Source organism: Pseudonaja textilis, chromosome 1 (genome assembly GCF_049901715.1).
Source record: "Pseudonaja textilis isolate UNSWEBS1 chromosome 1, rPseTex1.2, whole genome shotgun sequence".
In the NCBI taxonomy this organism is placed as follows: Eukaryota; Metazoa; Chordata; class Lepidosauria; order Squamata; family Elapidae; genus Pseudonaja; species Pseudonaja textilis.
In genome coordinates this window covers 10,308,800-10,328,674 of record NC_141990.1, presented here as the reverse complement: position 1 = coordinate 10,328,674, position 19,875 = coordinate 10,308,800, and the positions used below count along the sequence as shown (strand labels likewise).

Genomic DNA, 19,875 nt, shown 5'->3' with positions numbered 1-19,875 from the left:
GACTACTTTTACCAAGGTTTTGCACAATTCTGATCTTTGTAGCTCTAGACACATCACAGCATTTGAATGTCTTTTCCACGGCCTTCATGGTGGCTCTACCAAACGCTAGTGTCAGGATTCCGGCAGTTTAAATCATGAGTCTCGAGCCAAACTTCAAAAGGATTTATTGGGAGTTAAACTGTCTGGCACTGCCTGGGTGGAGCCGACTCTGATAGACGTAATTCATTGTCACCCTTGACCCTGGTTTTTCCCCCACCCCTGGGTGTACCGTAATTCATATTCTCCAATGAGGCACATCCATAGCCAAGAGTCATCAATCATGCTCTCCAATTAGAATTTTGTGCAGTAGAAACTTTGGTCACCCAGTTCCTATCTTTGAAAACATTTATGGAATGCAGTTTTGGTTTGCAAGCTGCTGCACTGCTCCCCCCCTTCCTTTCTGTTGGCAACTCTAAAAAGACCAGAGAAATATTTTATGAGTTGACAGCTAATTTGTGGTGTATTTCTTGTCTGCCGATTCCTTGACAGTGGATCCTCAAAGGCAGATGCCAATTCCCCACTTTTCATTGTCATTTCTAAGGCCTATGTCTGGTGTCATCACTTTGGTCTTCCTTATAATCTTAATCCTATTTGTTTCACTGTGGTCTTTGACTTTATTGCCACAGCTTACACATCCTGGGCTTTTTTTTTAAGCTATCTGTAGACCAAGGGTGTCAAATTCGATTTCGTTGAGGGCCGCATCAGGGTTGTGTTTGACTTGAGGGGGTGCGTGGCCAGGTCTGTCACTCATCAAGGCTCCATTTTCGACCACGACGGCCCTCTTGGGCTCTGTTTTCAGTCACGACGGCCTCCTGCAGCGCTCAGCCAGCGAAAATCTGCGCACAACCTCCCTGAGCTCTGGCACCATGGGCCGGTCCTTCCCTATTCCAGGGTGGGCCTGCAGGCCAGATCTAAGCACCCCACGGGCCGGATTTAGCCTCCGGGCCTTGAGTTTAACACCCCTGCTGCAGAGTCATCAGCATAGCCCAGGTAATGATATTTCTTCCTTCAGTTTTAACTAACCCATCTTCAACACTCAGATGAGCATAGATTAACACCAAGTTTAACATCAGAGCAACAATCAGGAAATAAACAATACCTCAATCAAGGAACTTCCAAACAAGCTGACAATAAAGCACCAAAGAACCATCCCCACCAACATTTGATAGGGCAAGCCACTAAAACAGGGGTCTTCAAACTTGACGGCTTTAAGACTTGTAGACTTCAACTCCCAAAATTCCTCCTCCGGTCATGTTAACTCGGGAATTCTGGGAGTTGAAGTCCACAAGTCTTAAAGTTGTCAAGTTTGAAGACCCCTGCACTAGAATATCAATTGAGAGCAGACCCTACTCCCTGTTAGCACTGATGATGTTACCTAGTTTGGATAATGAAATCTTTGCAAGAAAACAAGCTCAACAACCAAGAGCACCCAGGGAATCTCATTTCAACCCTGAGCTATGAATATTCTCCTTTATCTGCAGGCCATCTTCTTCCAGCTTCCCTGTATTTTTCGTAAAGGTTGAAGAAATAAGAAGAGAGAATATACAGCTTCTCTTACTCCTTTGCAGATCTCTGGAGTTTCACCATCTTCCATCCCGACGGAATCTATGTCCTGTGGATAGGTTTTGCATGCAGACAATGAGTTATTCTGAGCTCTTCATTTTCTAAGCATATTCCACAGCTTGACATGGTTGATACAATCGTTGACCTTTCTATAATTGATGAAGCACATATTGACCTATTTTTGTTCTTCTCCCGCTTTCTCAGTTGTGCCTCTTGTTCCTTAGCCTTTTTCTAAGGCCAACTTGAGCATCTGTCATCCTCCTTTTCCACGTAGGGTTTCAATCTGGCTTGAATAATGATTCTAAGCAATGTTTTGCTAGCATATGAAATCAAGGCTATCGTGTGATGGTTTGAATCTATATACCCTCATTTTTGTAACCATTAACTGGGCAAAGCGGTACGTCTTAGGGCAACAACCTTTGAACTAAGGTTGGCTATGGGCTAACTTACAGAATGCATCCAAAAACTTTCCATGGAATTGAAATTTGACCAATTTTATAAAATGTTTTATGACATAATAGTCATCATAAAACAGTTTATGACCTCAGCCTAGAACAGTGGTGGTTAACCATTTTGGGCTCCTGTACCGAAAATTGTGCGCGCTTGCACCCAGAAGGCAATGCATGCGGCTCCCCCCGTGCCCCCGGTGAATGTGTGCATGATTTCTCCCCCTGCCGCCCTCTCACCTGCACTGCGCATGCACATGCCTCCCAGCTGATTTTCGGGCCTTTTTCAGCCTCCCAGAGGTTTGAGGGAAGCCTCTGCAGCCATTGGAGGCCGAAAAATGGTCCTGTTTCATCACTTCTGGTATTTCTGGAAATACAAGAAATGACAAAACGGGCCTGTTTTTCAACCTCCAAAGGTTGGGAAGCCGAAAAAGGCTTGAAAATCAGCTGGGAGGCGTGCACATGCGCAGTGAGGTAAGTTTGCCTGGGGCTTGTGCCCGCACAAATGGCTTTCAGGTGGCACGCATGCTATAGGTTCACCATCACAGGCCTTAGAAAGTAGGAGGCCATGAGTTCAAGTCTTGCCTCAGCCATGAAGGCCAGCTGGATGACTTTGGCCCAGTCACACACACACTCAACCCAACTCACCTCACAGGGTGGTTGTTGTGGAGAAAATAGGTGGAGGAAGGAATATTATTCTCCTGCTTCAGTTATTTGTAAAAATAAAGGATAAAAATACCTAATAATACACAATGTCACAAAACATTTCCTGTGCTGATGTTTGTGCTATACAATCCAATGTATTTTCAAGGCAAATATATTTCTGTATATATCCCAGCTTTTCCCATGAAGGTGTAGCACATTAGAGGTTCTGCCATTGTTGAAGTCTTGGAGGAATCTGATGTGGAAGTATCTCTGAAACAATGACCCACGGGATCTTGGGTTGTCTGGTATTCTGTTAAATCCCCTTTCTTTGGTATTGGGGTGTAGTGTGCAGACTGACCTCTTCCAGCCTATTGACCACTGTGTTATCATCTCCAGATTTGCTGTCATAGCTTAATTCGAACTCTTACTGATTTTTCTTCTCTTGCTTGCCACATTTTTGTATTTTTGCCATATTTATTTATCTTGCTTGCCACTCCTGTAGCCTTCCATTTTTGTAATAATCTGGTTCTAGAGATTCTTGTAAGTAAGGAATATTTTCCAAACCAGTGTTTCTCAACTTTGGAAACTTTTAAGATGGTCTGGACTTCAACTCCCAGCTGCGGAATTCTGGGAGTTGAAGTCCAGACATCTTAAAATTGCTAAGGTTGAGAAGTGCTGTTACAAAGTATTTTAGAAGTTAACATCTCTACTGTGGCAAATGTCAGAATACTTGTTCCATTTTTGTTGGATTACTTAGAATCCGTTACTATCTGTCCATGCATATCCGTTTTGAGTTTGATCCTCCTTCAGAGTTCAGTGATCTTTTGGAAAGGCTTTCCGTGTTCTTCATGTGTTGCACATCTTGCACGCATGATGTTGATTTTTTGATTGAACTATATTACTGGTGGATATCCTTTTGGGGCTCCTGTGCAAAAAATTGTGTGTGCGCCCCCCTCCCCACGCCCCCTGTGCATGCGTGCACAATCCCCCCCGCCACCCCCTTACCTGCTCTGCACCTCACAGGTGATGTTTCAGCTGGTTTGAGGCCTTTTTCGGCCTCCCAGAGGCTTGGAAAAAGCCTCTGCAAGGCTTTTCAGGACGAATTATAGGCCTGTTTTGTCACTTCCAGTATTACAGGAAGTTATGAAATGGGCCTATAATTCGTCCTGAAAAGCCTTGCAGAGGCTTTTTCCAAGCCTCTGGGAGGCCGGAAAAGGCCTCAAACCAACTGAAAAAAATCAGCTGTGAGGCGCGCGCGTGCTCAGTGAGGTAAGTTTGCCTGCAGCTCGCGTGCCAGCACAAATGGCTCTACATGCCACTTGTGGCATGTGTGCCATAGGTTCTCCATCACAGAACTATATCATAAAACCCATCAAACTTCCTCGTTTTGCACCAGTGGTTGGAGCATAAACACAAACATACCGTCCTATGGTATTAAAGGATTGTATGTGAAATCTGATTTATATTAGTTAGTCATTAACTTGTATCCAAATGCTGTCATTATTGAATCTTTCCTTCCGTAGCTGCATTGCATGAAAGTAGCATAGGTAGTCCTTGACTTACAACAACAGTTGAGTCTCAAATTTCAGTTGCTGAGCAAGGCAGTTGTTAAGTTATGCCCCATTATAGAACTTTTTTGCCCCAGTTGTTAAGTGAACCACTGCAGTTGTTAATTGAATCATGCAGTTGTTAAGTGAATTTGGCTTAACTTGACTTTATTTGTCAGAAGCCGGCTGGGAAGGTTTGAAGTAGTGATCATTACCTCAGAAAGTAAAAGCATCAGATATGCATGCTGGTTCCCAATTTTGATCACTTGAGCATGGGGATGCTGTAAAGGTCGTAACTGTGAAAAACGATTATAAATCACTTTTTTCAGTGGTGGTGTAACTACGAACAATCACTAAATAAATATAGTCAGGGACTATCTGTATCTTGTCTCTCCATGTGGTTTTCTTAGCAAAATAGGGATTTACCATTGTGGTTTCCTATACAGTAGGATATGAATAAAAAAAAACCTTTTAGGTAAAAAGGTAAAACAAAAAAATAAAATTTGGTGCCGAGAGATATTTTGGATATAAAAATGAGGTTGGAAGTTACCAGATGTCTGTCCCAAAGATGCTTTTTCAATACATAAATAAATAAATCTTTCCATTCCCCACCATGCAGTCAGAGCTGGAGAAACTTCTTGGATGAGAAGTGAAACATCTTCAAAGAAAAACCAGAAAGTCCAGTTTTCCCTTGGGGGGAAAAAAAGGACCTTTGGGACAACCACGAGCTGGATGACTGGGAATTTCCATAGACATTTACCACCTTTCTTTCTTTCTTTCTTTCTTTCTTTCTTTCTTTCTTTCTTTCTTTCTTTCTTTCTTTCTTTCTTTCTTTCTTTCTTTCTTACTTACTTACTTACTTACTTACTTACCTGTATTCGCTATAAGGTGACTCTGCATAATTGTCATCCGTCTAGCTGATCTTGGATGAACATCCCCCTCAAACAAAAAATGTTAAGCAGGAGCTCTGCTAGTTACTACAGGTGGTCCTTGACTTACGGCCACAGTTGAGAGCCCAAAATTTGTTGCTAAGTGAGTCATGTGTTGCCCTATTTTATGACCTGTCTTGCCACAGTTGTTAAGTGAACCACTGCAGCTGTTAGTAACACGGTTAAATGAATCTGGCTTGAGGGATCCTTGGTGCTCTCTGAGCTTCCTTGTTTTCTAGCAGTCGTTTCATTACCCAAACTAGGTAACATCATCAGTGCTGGCTTCCCCATTGACTTTGCTTGTCAGACGGTCACAAAAGGTGGATCATGTGACTTCAGGACACAGCAACCGTCATAAGTTTGAGTCAGTTTCCAAGCATCTGAATTTTGATCGTGTGACTGTGGGGGATGCTACAATGGTCATAAGTATGAAAGACGGTCTGAAGCCACTTTTTAAAGTGCCGTTGTAACTTCGAATGGTCACTAAATGAGCTGTTGTAAGTTGAGGACTACCTGTAGGTAGAGAGGAGTTAGCCAGATAATCCTAGAACTGTAGCCAGATTTGGAATCAAAAAATTCTGAAGAGGAGACAGTGGCAAACTACTTTTGTCTGGCTGCCAAGCAACTACATAGGGTGTGCCTCGTAGGAGTAGAGCTTAACTGGAGGGCATTTACTTACGTCAGCTTGTTTTATTTATTTTAATAAAAGAACCAAGGAACCCAGCCAATGTAGCCGCTGGCATCATATTCCTTATCCCTGAATTGTGGCAAGAAGACTCATCCCCCACAGAAAAAGTGTTTTCTGGGAAAGTGTCAAGCTATTAGAAGAGCTGGTCTTAACTGACAGTTGTCTAAAGAATGGCAAGGGGATTTTGAAAGATATTTTTTTAATCCACTTTTATTATTTTATAAATAATTCAAAGAGGTAAACATAATATTCCTTCCTCCTCTTATTTTCCCTGTAGCAACAAACCTATGAAGTAGATTGGGCTGAGAGAGAGGGACTGGCCCAAAGTCAGCCAAACTAGCTCCCATGTTTAAGGCAGGATTAGAACTCAGTGTTTCCAGGTGATTGACTCAAAGGTTTCCCGAAGTAGCTTTCAAACCTAGGGTGGAACTAGAACTCACAGTCTCCAGGTTTCTAGCCAGGTGCCTTAATCACTAGACCAAACTGCTGCTTAATTATGGTATATCCCTCGTTAAGAACCTGTGGTACCTGTACCACAGGACAGTAGAATAGAATACTAGAATAGAATAGAGCTGGAAGGGACCTTGGAGGTCTTCTAGTCCAGCCCCCTGCTCTGGCAGGAGATCCTATGCCATTTCAGACAGGTGGCTGTCCAGTCTCTTCTTATAAACCTCCAGTGATGGGGTGTCCAATATTTCTGGAGGCCAGCTGTTCCACTGGTTAATTGTCCTCACTGTTAGGAAGTTTCTCCTTAATTCCAAGTTGCTTCTCTCTTTGATTAGTTTCCATCCATTTTTTCTTGTCCTGCCTTCTGGTGCTTTGGAGAATAATTTGACCCCACTCTTCTTTGTGGCAGCCCCACAAATATTGGAATACTGCTATCATGCCACCCCTAATCCTTCTTTTCTCTAGACTAGCCAAACCCAAATCCTGCAACCGTTCTTCATATGGTTTATTCTCCAGGCCTTTGATCATTTTAGTTGCTCTTCTCTGAGCTTTTTCCAAACTCTCAGCATCTTTTTTTTTGTAGTGTGGTGACTTAACTGCGTTGACTCTGTATTGTTTTCTGAGCTAAATTCAAGATTTTGTTTTAATAGATAAATTAGTTTACGTCTCAAGAGGCAGTCTACCTAAAGGAATTATTCCCATGTATTCCTCACCAAGAGTTCCTCTCAGCAATCACGAGTCATTGGAAGGTGTCACCAGTTGGAATTAGTCAGGGCCTTCTCTGTAGTGGCTCCAGTGTAGCCTCTTCCCTACCCATTAATGTACACTCTTTGCCCTCATTTTTAATGAAATCTGAAAACTGGTTTTGTAACTTGTGTTATATCCTTCTGGATGTCTTTTTAAGGTTTTCATAAGTTCTGTTCTTATTTATCTGCTAAGTGTACTTGTTTTAACTAAAGCATGGGTGTCAAACTCAATTTCATTGAGGGCCGCATCAGGGCCGTGGTTGACCTCAGGGGGCTGGCCAGGCATGGTCAACTGGATGTGGCCAACTGGGTGGGCATGGCCAACTTGACACCACTCCCCAAACTGCTGGCATGTTTCCTCTTTGCATCATGTAGACTAGGCCGAAGCCAGGCTGACCTGATCTTTCCTCTTCACACTGGGTAGACCAAGATGGCCCTGTGGGCCAGATCCGACCACATCGTGGGGCAGATGTGCCTTGTGGGCCTTGAGTTTGACATCCCTGAACTAAAGGTTTTATTATTATTATTTAGCTTTGCAAACTGCTGCAAGCCAGCATTATTTATTTACTTATTACATTTTCAGGGCTGCCCAATTTAAGTGCATGACTCTGGGTGGCTAATAGATTAAAATAAAAACAGTGCTACAACTCATGTAGTAGTCCTTGAGTTATAACTGTAATGGAGCCTGCCTATTGTGGTTGTAAGTTGTGACAGTCATAAAGTGGGTCAGCATGTCACCAGCCTGACTTTACAATGTTTCCCCCCACCCCCAGTGGTCATTAAGCACACCTAGTGTTTGCTTACGGGACATTTTTGCTATAAAAAAAAACACAAACACCACTTTGCAGTAAAAAAACATAAATTGCTGTTCTGACCAAGGCATCCTGAGACCGTAATTAAGCAAACTTAGTTAAAATAACTCTTGTTTTATTAAAATGCTGGGAATTATGTTCATTCCCAGCCTGTAATGAGTCCCAAACAGTCCCTCAAGATAAGCACCCACCTTTCTTGCCTTTGAATTGCTGCCAACAACTAAAGTGCCAAAGTAACTATAAAAAACCAACCGAAGTACGAAGTCCACACAGAGCTTTAAGGTTTAATCCGAAAGAACGAATGACTTTGCTTCCTGTAAAGGTTTCTCTACCTTTGCATTTCCTTTATACCTTATGGGAGGGGCAATCACCTCCAAGCCTTACTCCCGAGTTGCCCCTTTTGTCTCAGCTGCTCCTGCCTTCTAGCAGCTCTGCACACACACGCACTGGGAACAGGGTCACCTTGTACTTCGGTCTCACTGCTGCCAGACTCCGGAGGCTCCAGAATCAGCACCCCACTCCCAGATGTTACTGGCCCCATCTTTGCATCGGATGCAGGACCCTCATCCGAGTCCTCCCCAGACTGGTCCCTGTTCTTCCCCATGGTCCGATTCCGCTGCCGTCTGCACAGGCTGCTGGCGAACCACAATAATTGCAGTCATGTGACTGTGGGACACTGCAAACGGCTTTAGATGCAGATCAGTTGCCAGGTATCCAAAATGTCATCCTGTGACCAGATGGGCAGCCATCAGATCTTTGGTCATAAGAAGTACCTTTGGGGGATTCTGTCATAACTTTGGTTGCTAAGCAACTGGCCATAAGTCGAGGACTACATGCATACATAACATAAAATAGCAGCCAGGCAACAACACAGTGTAAATATTCATTGTCAATGCTGCCCAAAAAGTTACTGGACATTAATTTGAAAAATAAATAAGTTGACGTAGTTCCAGAGTTGATGCACTTGGTTCTTTCTGATCTACAGAAATGTGCAAATGTGTCCCTCCATTTATTATTGTTTTTTTCCCTTGTTCTTTTCCCCGTAGCACTTAGTAGGACGGCTGATAGGCAAACAAGGGAGATATGTGAGCTTCCTGAAGCAAGTGTCTGGTGCCAAAATCTACATTTCTACACTACCTTACACCCAGGACTTCCAGATCTGCCATATAGAAGGTGAGTGGAACCTGCTGGACGGCTATGTTAAATGGATAGTTCACCCCAAGTTTAAAATATGGCACATTTGATTTTGATTTACTGAATCTGAGAATTCTCCACCCTTATGGTGCTCCCTTCTACATCGATTGGATAAGGAGTGACACTCAAAGTAAGACTTTGTGGAAGAGTGGAGCCGTGATGGCGCAGTGATTAGAATGCAGGATTTGCAGGCCAACTCTGCCCACAGTCTGGAGTTTGATCCTGACCAGCTCAAGGTTGTCTCATAGCCTTCCATCCTTCCGAGGTTGTTAAAATGAGAACCCAGATTGTTGGGAGCAATATGCTGACATTAGTAAACTGCCTAGATCCATGATGGCGAACCTATGCCATGCATGCCAGAAGTGGCACGCAGAGCCATCTCTCCTGCCATGCCAGCCATCACCCGTTGCTCTTGTAGGTTCCGGCACGCGCATGCATGCCAGCCAGCTTGTCTTCGCGCATACGGGAGTGCCAGAAACCCGAAGAGCAGCTCCCCAAGTGCACATGTGTGCACCGGCCAGCTGATCTGCGTGTGCGCAAAAGACCAGGTGGGGCATGCATATGAATGCCAGGAAGTTAAGCTTCCGGTTTCCGGCGCTCCTGCATGCATGCGTCGGGGAGCTGCTCTTCTGATTTTCGGGGCACGCATTCCCATTTCAGCACTCTGTGCTGATATGGTTAGCTACTACTGGCCTAGATAGTGCTGTAAAGCACTATGGAGTTGTATATAAGTCTAACTGCTATTGCTGCTGCTATTGCTAAGAATGGTCCAGATCCATATTTTATAACCTGAGCAACTTTATGATGGGTGGACTTTAAGTCTCAGATTTCCCCAGCCAGCCCTACTGGTTTTGAGGAATTCTGGGACTTGAAGTCCACCCATCTTGAAATTATTGAGGTTGAGAAACATTGGTCCAGATGGAAAACGGTTGAGTTTGGCGTGATTATGATGGACTGAATTCTTCCTTTCATGTAGATATTGTCGTGGCTGCTCCTTTACGGGATGCAAAGCACAATCATTCGTCTCTTGCTTTTCTAAAATCTGTGTTTTCTTCCCCCTGCCTTCCCCGCAGGCTCTCAGCAAAGCGTTGACAAAGCACTGACCCTGATTGGAAAGAAGTTCAAGGATTTGAGTCTCACCAATATCTACACTCCACCACCCCCGCCGTTGCCATTGCATTCCCTTCCCATGACCTCCTGGGTAAGCACAGAGTCAAAAATCTGGGTCTCGTCTTAGTAGAAATGGAGAAATTGCTGACTTTGATTCATCAGTTGTTGGGTTGCACTAGGACACGGGTGTCAAACTGGATTTCATTGAGGGCTGCATCAGGCTTATGTTTGACCTCAGGGGGCTGGGGTGGGTGTGGCTGGGTAGGCGTGGCCAGCGTGACATCACTCATGTCGGGGGCGCCTATGGTGGTCCAAGGAGCCTGCCAGTGAAAACGGGCTCCCGAGCTCTGTTTTCGGCTGTGAAGACCTCCTGCAACCCTCAGCCAGCGAAAACGGAGCAGCCCTTCCAAGCTCCGTTTTTCGCTGGCAGAGGCACCGTGGGCCAGTCCTTTGCTGTTTTCAGGGCAGCTCTGCCGGCCAGATGTAAGCACCTCGTGTGCCGGATCCATCCCCAGGGCCTTGGGTTTGACACCCCTGCACTAGGATGTGGTCCCTTGCTTTCTTGCCACCATCTCTCTAATGACAATTTCAAAGCATCTTAGCCTGATGTCTTCTTGGTGGTAGTTTTTTTTTTCTTGGAGGTGGAAGCATCTGCAGGATCCAGAGCTTTGGTCAAAAGGTTGATACAGAAACAACCTCCAACTGGTTTGAACACGTGTGTAAAGTTAGACACGTGTACTAAAGGAGCTCGAGCATCTGTTCCAACACTGATTTTGTGATGACCCGTAGTCTTTCAAAATAACCCAAAACATACATTAAAGTCCGGTAATGCCTTCAACTTAAGTTCACTGTTTTATTAGGCACAGTTTAAAGTCACAAAAGTAAATAATGAGGCAAAAAGAAAACCAAAACAAACCACATTGATGAGAGTTCGGAAGCAAGCCAAGATAATTAATCATACATTCCAGGAAAATAACCGAGGAGAGTCCATGGGAAGAACACCAGCAAAGATAAACCTCTTTCAAAGAAAACTCTAAACTTTGACTCCAGCAATTCTGACTGCGCAGTTACAAAACTTATATACATAGCTCCCAGCTGCAAGCCACAAGGAGGATCATGGTAATCTCCTCCTGAGTAGACCTCGCTTTTTCCTGATCCTCTCCTCCCTGCGTGACCTAGGATGGATAGGGGATGGGCCTGGATCCTCCTCTGATTGCTCAGCCGGCCTCTGCCCTTCCCCAGCCTCTTCCACCACCTCTGGAGCCACACTCCCACTCCCTGTTGGCTGTTCCTCCTCTTCCTCAGAGTCAGTCTCCACCAGGGGCATGACAGATTTCACCTGTCATGGGTTGACCTGTATCTTTGAGAGCTCCTGATCTTAAGATACATTTATGCAGATTTGGAAAGTTTTTCTCTGCATAGCAGAGGTTGGGAACTTGTAGTCCTAACAGCCACCCACGACCTGTTTTCAGAAACACTCTGCCAGGGTGTAGACCCGCAGCATGAACAGCCTGTTCTGTTGAAGTGGGAAGAAAGAGAGGGAATAAAACGATCAGAGAGAAAACAAGAGAACTGCTCTTTGAGCTTGGTGATCGTTGTTTTTGTAGGTGTTTCATTACCCAACTAGGTAACATCATCAGTGTTGGTTGGAGGTTTGTTTCTTCCGTACACATTCATGCAGAAAGAATAGTTGTTCCTTAGTGAACGTTTGCCTGTATATACGTTTCTCCTATTTCCGTACTTTCTGAAATGTTTGACACCCATATGTGGTATTAACAGAAGATAGGTTAGGGTTGAACTGTGAAGTCCTTGGTGCTCTATGAGCCTAGTTGTTTCCTTGCAGATGTTCCTTATCCAACTAGGTAGCATCATCAGCATAGTACTGATGATGTTGCCTACTTAGGTAGTGAAAAAAACCAAACTCAGAGAGCACCAAGGACTCCACAGAAAAAGGAGGTCCCCACCAACCTTTGAAAGCCTGCTTGAATCTGTGCTCCATCTATAAGGTGCAGCCCTGGAAAAGGTATTTCTTGGTTGGACAAAGGTTTCTCACGCCTAATCAACAATCATACTTTGCACAGTTGTGAAATTATCTTCGGGTTTCCTGAGAAGCAACTCGGAACTGATACTGATACACAGCAAAGTATTTCAAGCAGAATCTTTCTAACTGAGCTTATTGAAGTGATCCAATGCAAGCCACTATAAAGAGAAATCGTTGAGTTTTCCAAAGGGGTCTACATACTTTCATAACAATTGTAAGAAATAGCGTAGGCTGAAAGATGATTTTTGTCCCACGGTCTTATAAACCGGAGCTTCTGAACCTGGGCAGCTTTGAAGCATATGGACTTCAACTCCCAGAATTCCTAGCAATGGCTTGTTGGCAGGGGGGATTCTGGGCATTCAAGTCTACACGTTTCAAAGTTGCTCATTTTGAGAAATATTAGACCTGCCACAAGACCTGCCACAATTTAAACCTCTAAAGAGAAATGATCCTTAGCTCCATAGTTTTATTAGAAGTCAAGTGTATTGCAGTGTTGCAAAACCAGAACTGAGAATTGTGTGCCAACGTCTCTTAAGTTCAACTTTTCCCTCCTTAACTATCTCTCATTACCCACATCCCAGTGTAACCAATTTAGAAGCAGGATGTTTTCATAATGATCACTCCAAATGTGGTTTGGTATGCAGCTCCCTCCTCCTTCAAGCTGGGTGACCTTGAGGTAGCTTCTAGAGGAGATACAGCACTTACTTTCATCTCCCCAAGCATTCTCCCTCTTCATTTCTTCTCCCCCAATTCATCCCAGTCTGCCACCACATAAAAGCGAAGCACAAGCAAGTATAAGGTGCCAGGTGATAAGATCAGTGTATTTAGGGGAATGAGCAACTTTGTCTCCTTAAGTGATTTACACAATGTTCAATATCTCTTTCTCTTGAGCCAAGTTACTATGCTAACTTAGGATGTTGTAGTCCAGTGGTCCCCAACCTATTTTGTGCTGCGGCCCGGTACCAGCATCAGCACGCATGGCAAGGCGAGCCGAGCAACCGGCCGGCCAGCCGTCCCCCACTTCTCCCCGCCACCTTCAACTCCTCCTTTGTACCTGTGTCGATGGGCTTCGCGACGGCTTCGGGACGGTCGCTCGGCTGCCTTGCCATGTGTGCTGAAAGAATCCTCACGCCTTAGTTTCGTTCGAAGCCCCCCCCCCTTTCGATGAAACTAAGGCGCGAGGATTCTTTCAGCACCCAAACAGCGCTTTCTACCTGGAAAAGCTCACCGGAAGCACTTTTTCATCAAAACAAGATGGCGGCGCCAACCGGCGGCCCGGTAGAAATTGTTCCACGGACCGGTACCGGTCCGGGGACCGGTGGTTGGGGACCCCTGTTGTAGTCTATGCACTACAATGGGTAGCAAGTTGCTTAACTCTGCTCTCATTTCCATACACTGTTATAATCTGTAGTTTGGAAATTAAATGCCATTACTTGTGCATGGAAATACTCTCTTCATCCTTCTGTGGCAGCTCATGCTTCCTGATGGAGTTACAGTAGAAGTTATTGTGGTTAATCAAGTCAACGCCGGGCACTTATTCGTACAACAACATACGCATCCCACTTTCCACGTCCTTCGTAGCCTAGATCAGCAGATGTATCTCTGCTATTCCCAACCTGGGATTCCTACGATGCCAACCCCAGTAGAGGGTAAGTCTTCTCCGATTTGGCTCCATGCACCTTTGCACCACAGGTCGAGCGATAATGTTGGTTTTATTACCAAAATGGAACCAGAAAAGAATCATTCTTCAGCCTTCTAGCCTTTTGCTATTATAGGAGAGCCAGTTTGGTTTAAGTGGTTAAGACATCACACTAGAAACCAGGAGAATGTGAATTCTAGTTCTGCCTTAGGCATGAAGGCCAGGTGGGTGACTTTGGGCCATCCACCAGGGGATGGTGAATTCTAGTCCCACTTTTGGTATGAAAGCTGGCTGGCTGGTTTGAGCCAAACATCAGGAGATGGTGAGTTTTGGTCCCACCTTAGCATGAAAGCCAGGTGGGTGACTTTGAGCCAGGAGACAGTGAGTTCTAGTCAGTGTAGTGAGTGGCTGCCTGAAACTTAGCATCTTTCTTCCAATATTGGGGGGTGGGAATGTGAGAAGCTGTTGGGTGGTGTGAGTACTGTTAAAAAAAATATTCACTGTTCCTGCAGTTAAATGATTTTAGACCAACAGTGAAATCTTGTGAAAGGGAAGATATTCATTATTACTGAAATACTGCTAAATTGGAGAGTAAGTCACCTCTGGTGATTTTTATATTTTTATAGGTAATCCTTGACTTACCACAAATGGGACTGAAATTACAGTCATAAGTCAAGGCATCCACATGACTAGATCCAATCTTACCACCGTTTTTAGGGTGGTGGTGAAGTGTATCATGTTGTCATATGTCTGAATTCTTTCTCCCAGATGGTTTTTTTTTAAATTATTAGACAAGCTTTCAGAAAAGTGTCATAAATCATGGTGACATGACTGTGGGACACTGAAATCGATTATAAATGAGAGCCAGTTGCCAAGCCCCCAAAATGTGGCTATGTGGGGGAGGGGCATTGACATTTTATAATGGTCAAAAGGGCTTTACACTCCATAAAGCACCCTTTCTGAGGCGTTTGTTCAATGACCGGTTGTAAGCCAAGAACTCCTTGTATATTTATTTATTTATTTATTAAATTTATATAGCCATCCAATTCACTGCTCTAACTCTGGGTGGCCTACAGAATTAAAAACACAAAACACAGAGACAACCACAAAAAAAGAGGAAGAAATTGTTAAAAAGCATTAAAACCAATAAAATTACAAAAACATGCCCTCAGCATAATTTTTGTTACCTACTCATTTTATTCCTTTCTTCATAGGATTTACATACCCACCAACAGTTTACCTACCATATTTATCAAGCATTATATTCTTCCGACTAAAATCAGAATTCTGATTTTTTTCTTTTCCGAACAGTGATTCCTACTTTTTTTTGTTTTTGCCATAAACAAAAAAAAAAAATTCGATCCGATCAGAGCTAGCTCCGTGGCCATGAGTGCGCCAGCCAGGCTGAGAGCGAGCTAGTGTACAAGCGTTGGGGCGCGTGCTGGTGGCGTGCGTACCGGCCTGCAATCAGTCATATGCATGCCCAAAAGTCGTGGTGTGGAAATTTTTGCGCATTTCAAGCCAGATTAGCGCGAAAATATCTACTTTTACAACACGCCGTGTATCGCCGTTGCTTTAGGCACATGCTGGATTTGGCCTCCCGTACCTAAAGACAGCAAAAACAGCATGACTTCTCGGTGGAAAATTTTGGAAAGAAAGGATGAAGCTCTTGTCAGGAAAATTGATGGAACTGTCCGTGGCAAGTGGAATTGGGAATGGACCCAGAGAACTGTTGACGGCCCCATGATATCTGAATGCATCAGAAAAGTCGCGGAACCAGGGAAAGCATTTTGTGTCTGGTGTGAAAGTGTTATCACCTATGCAAAGGGTGGCCTCGTTGTGATAAAGCGGCATATGACAAAGAAGAAACACATGGACGTGAAGAAACTTAGGGAGACAAATTACAGCCTTAGTGGTAAGTTTCATCTGTGATCTCATTTATTTTATATTTTATGAATGGGGTTTTTATGCTGGTTTGATTTATTTGATGAAATTTAATTAGAGATTAAGTGATTGAAGGAGTGTTTAGTGAATGCATCCAAACTTATTTTTCAATTTATTTATTTATTCTATTTATTTAGTCTTTTTTTTTTTTACCCAGGGTAGCTTTATCAGTGGTTATTATAAACTGGCTTACTGTACGTGAAGGCCCTGCATATTAATTAATATAGCATCACAAACAAACAAAAATTGAATAAACATATAATTAGACTTGATCACAAACAATTTTGAATAAACAACATGTAAATAACCGATTGTGAACTCAGCAAGTTTAGATCAGGAGAAAAATCATGCCTCCAATTCAACATCTGCCTCAGAGGAAATCTGTGAACATTTATGACTTTAGGGAAGATAAATTTGTAAATAATTTCAAGGCATTTTGGTATTGAAACATGAAGTAAATGTGTCATAAATTGTACTTCTAAAAATGTTTTAAAGCAGGGATGTCCAACCTTGCCAACTTTAAGACTTGTGGACTTCAATTCCCAGAGTTCCTCAGGCAGCTTTGCTGGCTGAGGAACTCTGGGAATTGAAGTCCACAAGTCTTAAAAATTGCCAAGGTTGGACACCCCTGTTTTAAAGCGTGACAAATCTCACAATATCTTCAAAAATTATTTCTTTCCTGTAATATTAATTATATAGGAAATGTCAGTACATAGTATCATGAATTTTATAGTAGTACATTGTTATTAATAATAATATAATAATTATAATTGTAGTTATTATTATCACCATCATCATCATCATTATTATGATGTCATATTACTTTGTTTTACTTCTCCCTCTCTCTTTTTACAGCCGCATTTGCTCCCTCAACATCAACCTCCAGCTCAACGTATGGCTTGCACCCTTCCTTCAAGTCAAACGTAGCACCATCTTGTCCACCTCTTCCAGCCTCGGTTCCTCTCGTGGACAGAGTTACTAACCACGAGGCCGTGCTGTTGGCGTTTCTTGCAGAGAAGTCGCTTCCATTCATCTCGGCACCAGATTTGATCAGCTTGTCACAGGCTCTTGCTGGAGATCCCAAGGTCCTAAGTCAACTCTACATGGACAGAAATACTGCATCATATAAAATGCAATATGGCCTTGCGGAGACTATCAAAGATGACTTAGTGAAGGACCTGCAAAGCAGCAAGTTCTCAATGAACATTGATGAGGCAACCTCTGACAGCAACAAGAAAATTTTGACTGTCCCGGTGAGCTACTACTATGATTCTCTGAAGAAGGTTATAATTCAGCACTTTGCCTCACTTAGTTTGATAGTGGTGAACAGTGAGAATCTTGAAAAAGAAATCGATGCATTGCTAAAACAACACAACATACCGTGGGAAATTGTCGTGTCTATTCTCATGGATTCCTGCAATGTTATGAGGGGCTCAAAGGCTGGATTGGAGGCACGGATAAGGACAAAGCATGCTCCTCATCTCCTGGACATCGATGGAGATGTGTGTCATCATGTACACAATTCTTGCAAGAAGTTCTCAAGTGCTTTTGAACATTATTTAGAAGAGCTATTCACCTCCATCTACAATGATTTCAAATGGTCTACGGATCTTCGCCAGTACCTGGAGGAGCTGAGCATCATTCTTGGAGTAAAGTTCACCATGCCAGAGAGATATGTTCCAACCAGGTGGCTTAGTGTGTATGATGTAGCAGTTGACACTCTAAGGTTGTTTGAAGTGTACGCTATCTTCTACTTCTCCTTCCTACCTTCATTCGATCGTCAGCATTTCTTCTTCTTGTGCAAGGGTATTTTCAACACAAAGGATATTGGAGACGAAGCTGTCAGGGCTATCAGAGCAATTCAAGTCAAGCTCAGAGAGAAGAAGATGATAGGAGAGGGGAAAGAATGAAAAGAAAGAGTCACACAGAAGCTGTTTGTGAATCGCAGCTACACAAGATTGCTCCTTCATTTCTACCGTGCTTCCTTGCCTCTATTGAAGAAGTTTGTTCTGGTGTTTCAGGAAACAAAAATCCACAAACTGCATGATGAAGTTGTAGACTTGACAAAGAACTTCTTTGCATGCTTTGTGAAGCCAGAAGTACTTCGTGACTGTATAGTGTGTGCAGTAGATGTCCAAGCTGAGACTTCTTTGTTACCGTGTATAGACATGTTTGTTGGGCCTGAAGCGAAAGAGATTCTCAAGAAAGAGAAGACGGAGGTGAAGAACGGATTCCTTACTAGGGCAAGGTCTGCCTATGTTTCAGCTGGAAAATGCTTGCAGGAAAAACTGCCTATCAAGAACAAATTACTTGCTCATTTCTCAGCAACAGACCCCATTGTGAGAGGACACTCCCAAGCACTGAAGTGCGTGAAGGCACTTCCACAGCTTCTACCAAATGTCTTGGAAGCTTCAGAGGTAGAGCCCGACATACTAGACTAGGTTCACCGGTATCACAGTGATGCCAGGATACCTAGTGCAGCAGACCAAGCAACAATAGACAACTGGTGGACTGAGATTGCTTCAGCTGGAAAGTATCCTTGCCTCTTCAAGATGATGAAAGCTGCTTCCATGGACCCCAAGTTGAGAGTTCTTTCAGCCTAATGGGTAACATAACTTCCAAGCCTCGGCATAAGGACATTTGATGCTCTTCAGAGTGTTAAATTTACTCGTTGAAGGCTTCAGGGAAGTCTGCTGTGCAGCAGTATCAAAGGAAGGACCTTGAACATGACCCAGTGAATCCAAGTCTTGTAAGAAATATGAGAAGGGCACATAAATCGTACATGGAAGAACTGAAGACAATAAAAGAGAAGCTTGCAGCAAAGAGGGCTAATCTGGAACTGAAGAGGAAGACAACTGTCGCCAAAAGACAGGCCAGACTCAAAGTTATGCTATCAGCTCAACTAGCTAGAAAGAAGCATAGAGAAGCAATGCTGATCAAAGGAAGGGGAACAAAGAGAAAGTCCAATTAGAGATGAAGCATTGTGGCTGTTTTTCTGTCTGTTAAGCAGGGTTTGTTTGTTGTTTTTGTTTGTTTGTTTTATTTTTTAAATGTGAAATCCTTTGCCTGAGAGCATTCTCATGGTGCTTTTTTTATTATTATTTGGTCAAATAATAAAATTATCATGCAGACTCACCTTGAAAAATCACTTTTGATTACTTTACTCTGCTAAAGCTTCAAGGGGGCGTTGCCAATTTAATTCCCACCGGGGCGCTGTGCGGACCGCGGTGGGTGCTTAGGCAACCCTTGCACCCCTGGCTACTTTTCAGGGTTTTTTTTCAGAGGGGAATATCATGCCTGATTTATGTAAATAAGATTACAGGTAGTCTGTGACTTAAAACAGTTTGTTTTGTGACCGTTTTGAAGTTAAAACAGCACTGAAAAAATGATTTATGACCATTTTTCACACTCAGGACTGTTACCATGGTCACGTGATTTACATTTGGATGCTTGACAGTCAGTTCATATTTCTAAGATACAGAAATATATTTTGGTTACTTTAATATAGTTTAGATATGTTTGGTAAGTAACTACATAAATATAACTTCTTAACATTTTGTTTCATTTCCCTGGGGAAGCCATATTCACTTAACAACCATGTTGCTCATTTAACAACTGTGGTGATTCACTTAACAAGTGTGGAAAGAAAGGATGTAAAATGGGGCAAAACTCACTTAACACATTTCTCACTTAGCAACAATTAGGCTCAATTGTGGTTGTAAGTCGAGGACTACCTAGATAAAGTACAGAATACATCAATAACATTAACACAGGAAGCACATTATTTAATCTCCCAATGATGGTGGGAACAGTTTACAACATTCCCACCCATAAGTCCCAGTTTCGCTGATACATGTCCTTGGGGTAATCATATCCGTAACTTGCCTAAGGGCATCAATTGTCATGGAGTCCATAGCATTGGCATCCATTCGATGACATGTTGAGCACATCTCTTCAGATTCCATTTGGGGCAGAGACTGTCTTACCACGTGCAAGGTTAGATTATTTCTGAAAAAAGAAAGGAATACTATATGGAGTTGTTACAGGTAGTCCTTGAATTACGATTTAGTAACTTTTAGGTCACT

General features: G+C 43.2%; 2 protein-coding genes across 7 annotated transcripts in view; both read left to right on the top strand.

The window, feature by feature from the left end:
* The window catches only part of AKAP1 (A-kinase anchoring protein 1), a 68,885-nt gene that overhangs the window by 35,559 nt on the left and 13,451 nt on the right, over positions 1-19,875 (top strand). For all 6 annotated transcript variants that reach the window (XM_087925794.1, XM_026710279.2, XM_087925783.1 and 3 more), the window contains 3 exons: positions 8,909-9,035; positions 10,130-10,257; positions 13,679-13,856. In XM_087925794.1, coding sequence (XP_087781920.1) covers positions 8,909-9,035; positions 10,130-10,257; positions 13,679-13,856 — 433 coding nt within the window. The remainder of the gene's footprint in view (positions 1-8,908; positions 9,036-10,129; positions 10,258-13,678; positions 13,857-19,875) is intronic.
* Positions 15,361-17,805, top strand: LOC148127501 (uncharacterized). The gene is made up of 2 exons (XM_087925754.1): positions 15,361-15,761; positions 16,646-17,805. Exons 1-2 carry the CDS (start codon positions 15,473-15,475, stop codon positions 17,698-17,700), a joined length of 1,344 nt encoding a protein of 447 aa, XP_087781880.1. The 5' UTR covers positions 15,361-15,472; the 3' UTR covers positions 17,701-17,805.

Bases quoted from the DNA above. Each gene is read 5' to 3' on its own strand.
- LOC148127501 (XM_087925754.1), top strand. From the start codon at position 15,473: ATGACTTCTCGGTGGAAAATTTTGGAAAGAAAGGATGAAGCTCTTGTC. The intron at 15,762-16,645 runs GTAAGTTTCATC...CTCTTTTTACAG, and splicing joins GACAAATTACAGCCTTAGTG to CCGCATTTGCTCCCTCAACA.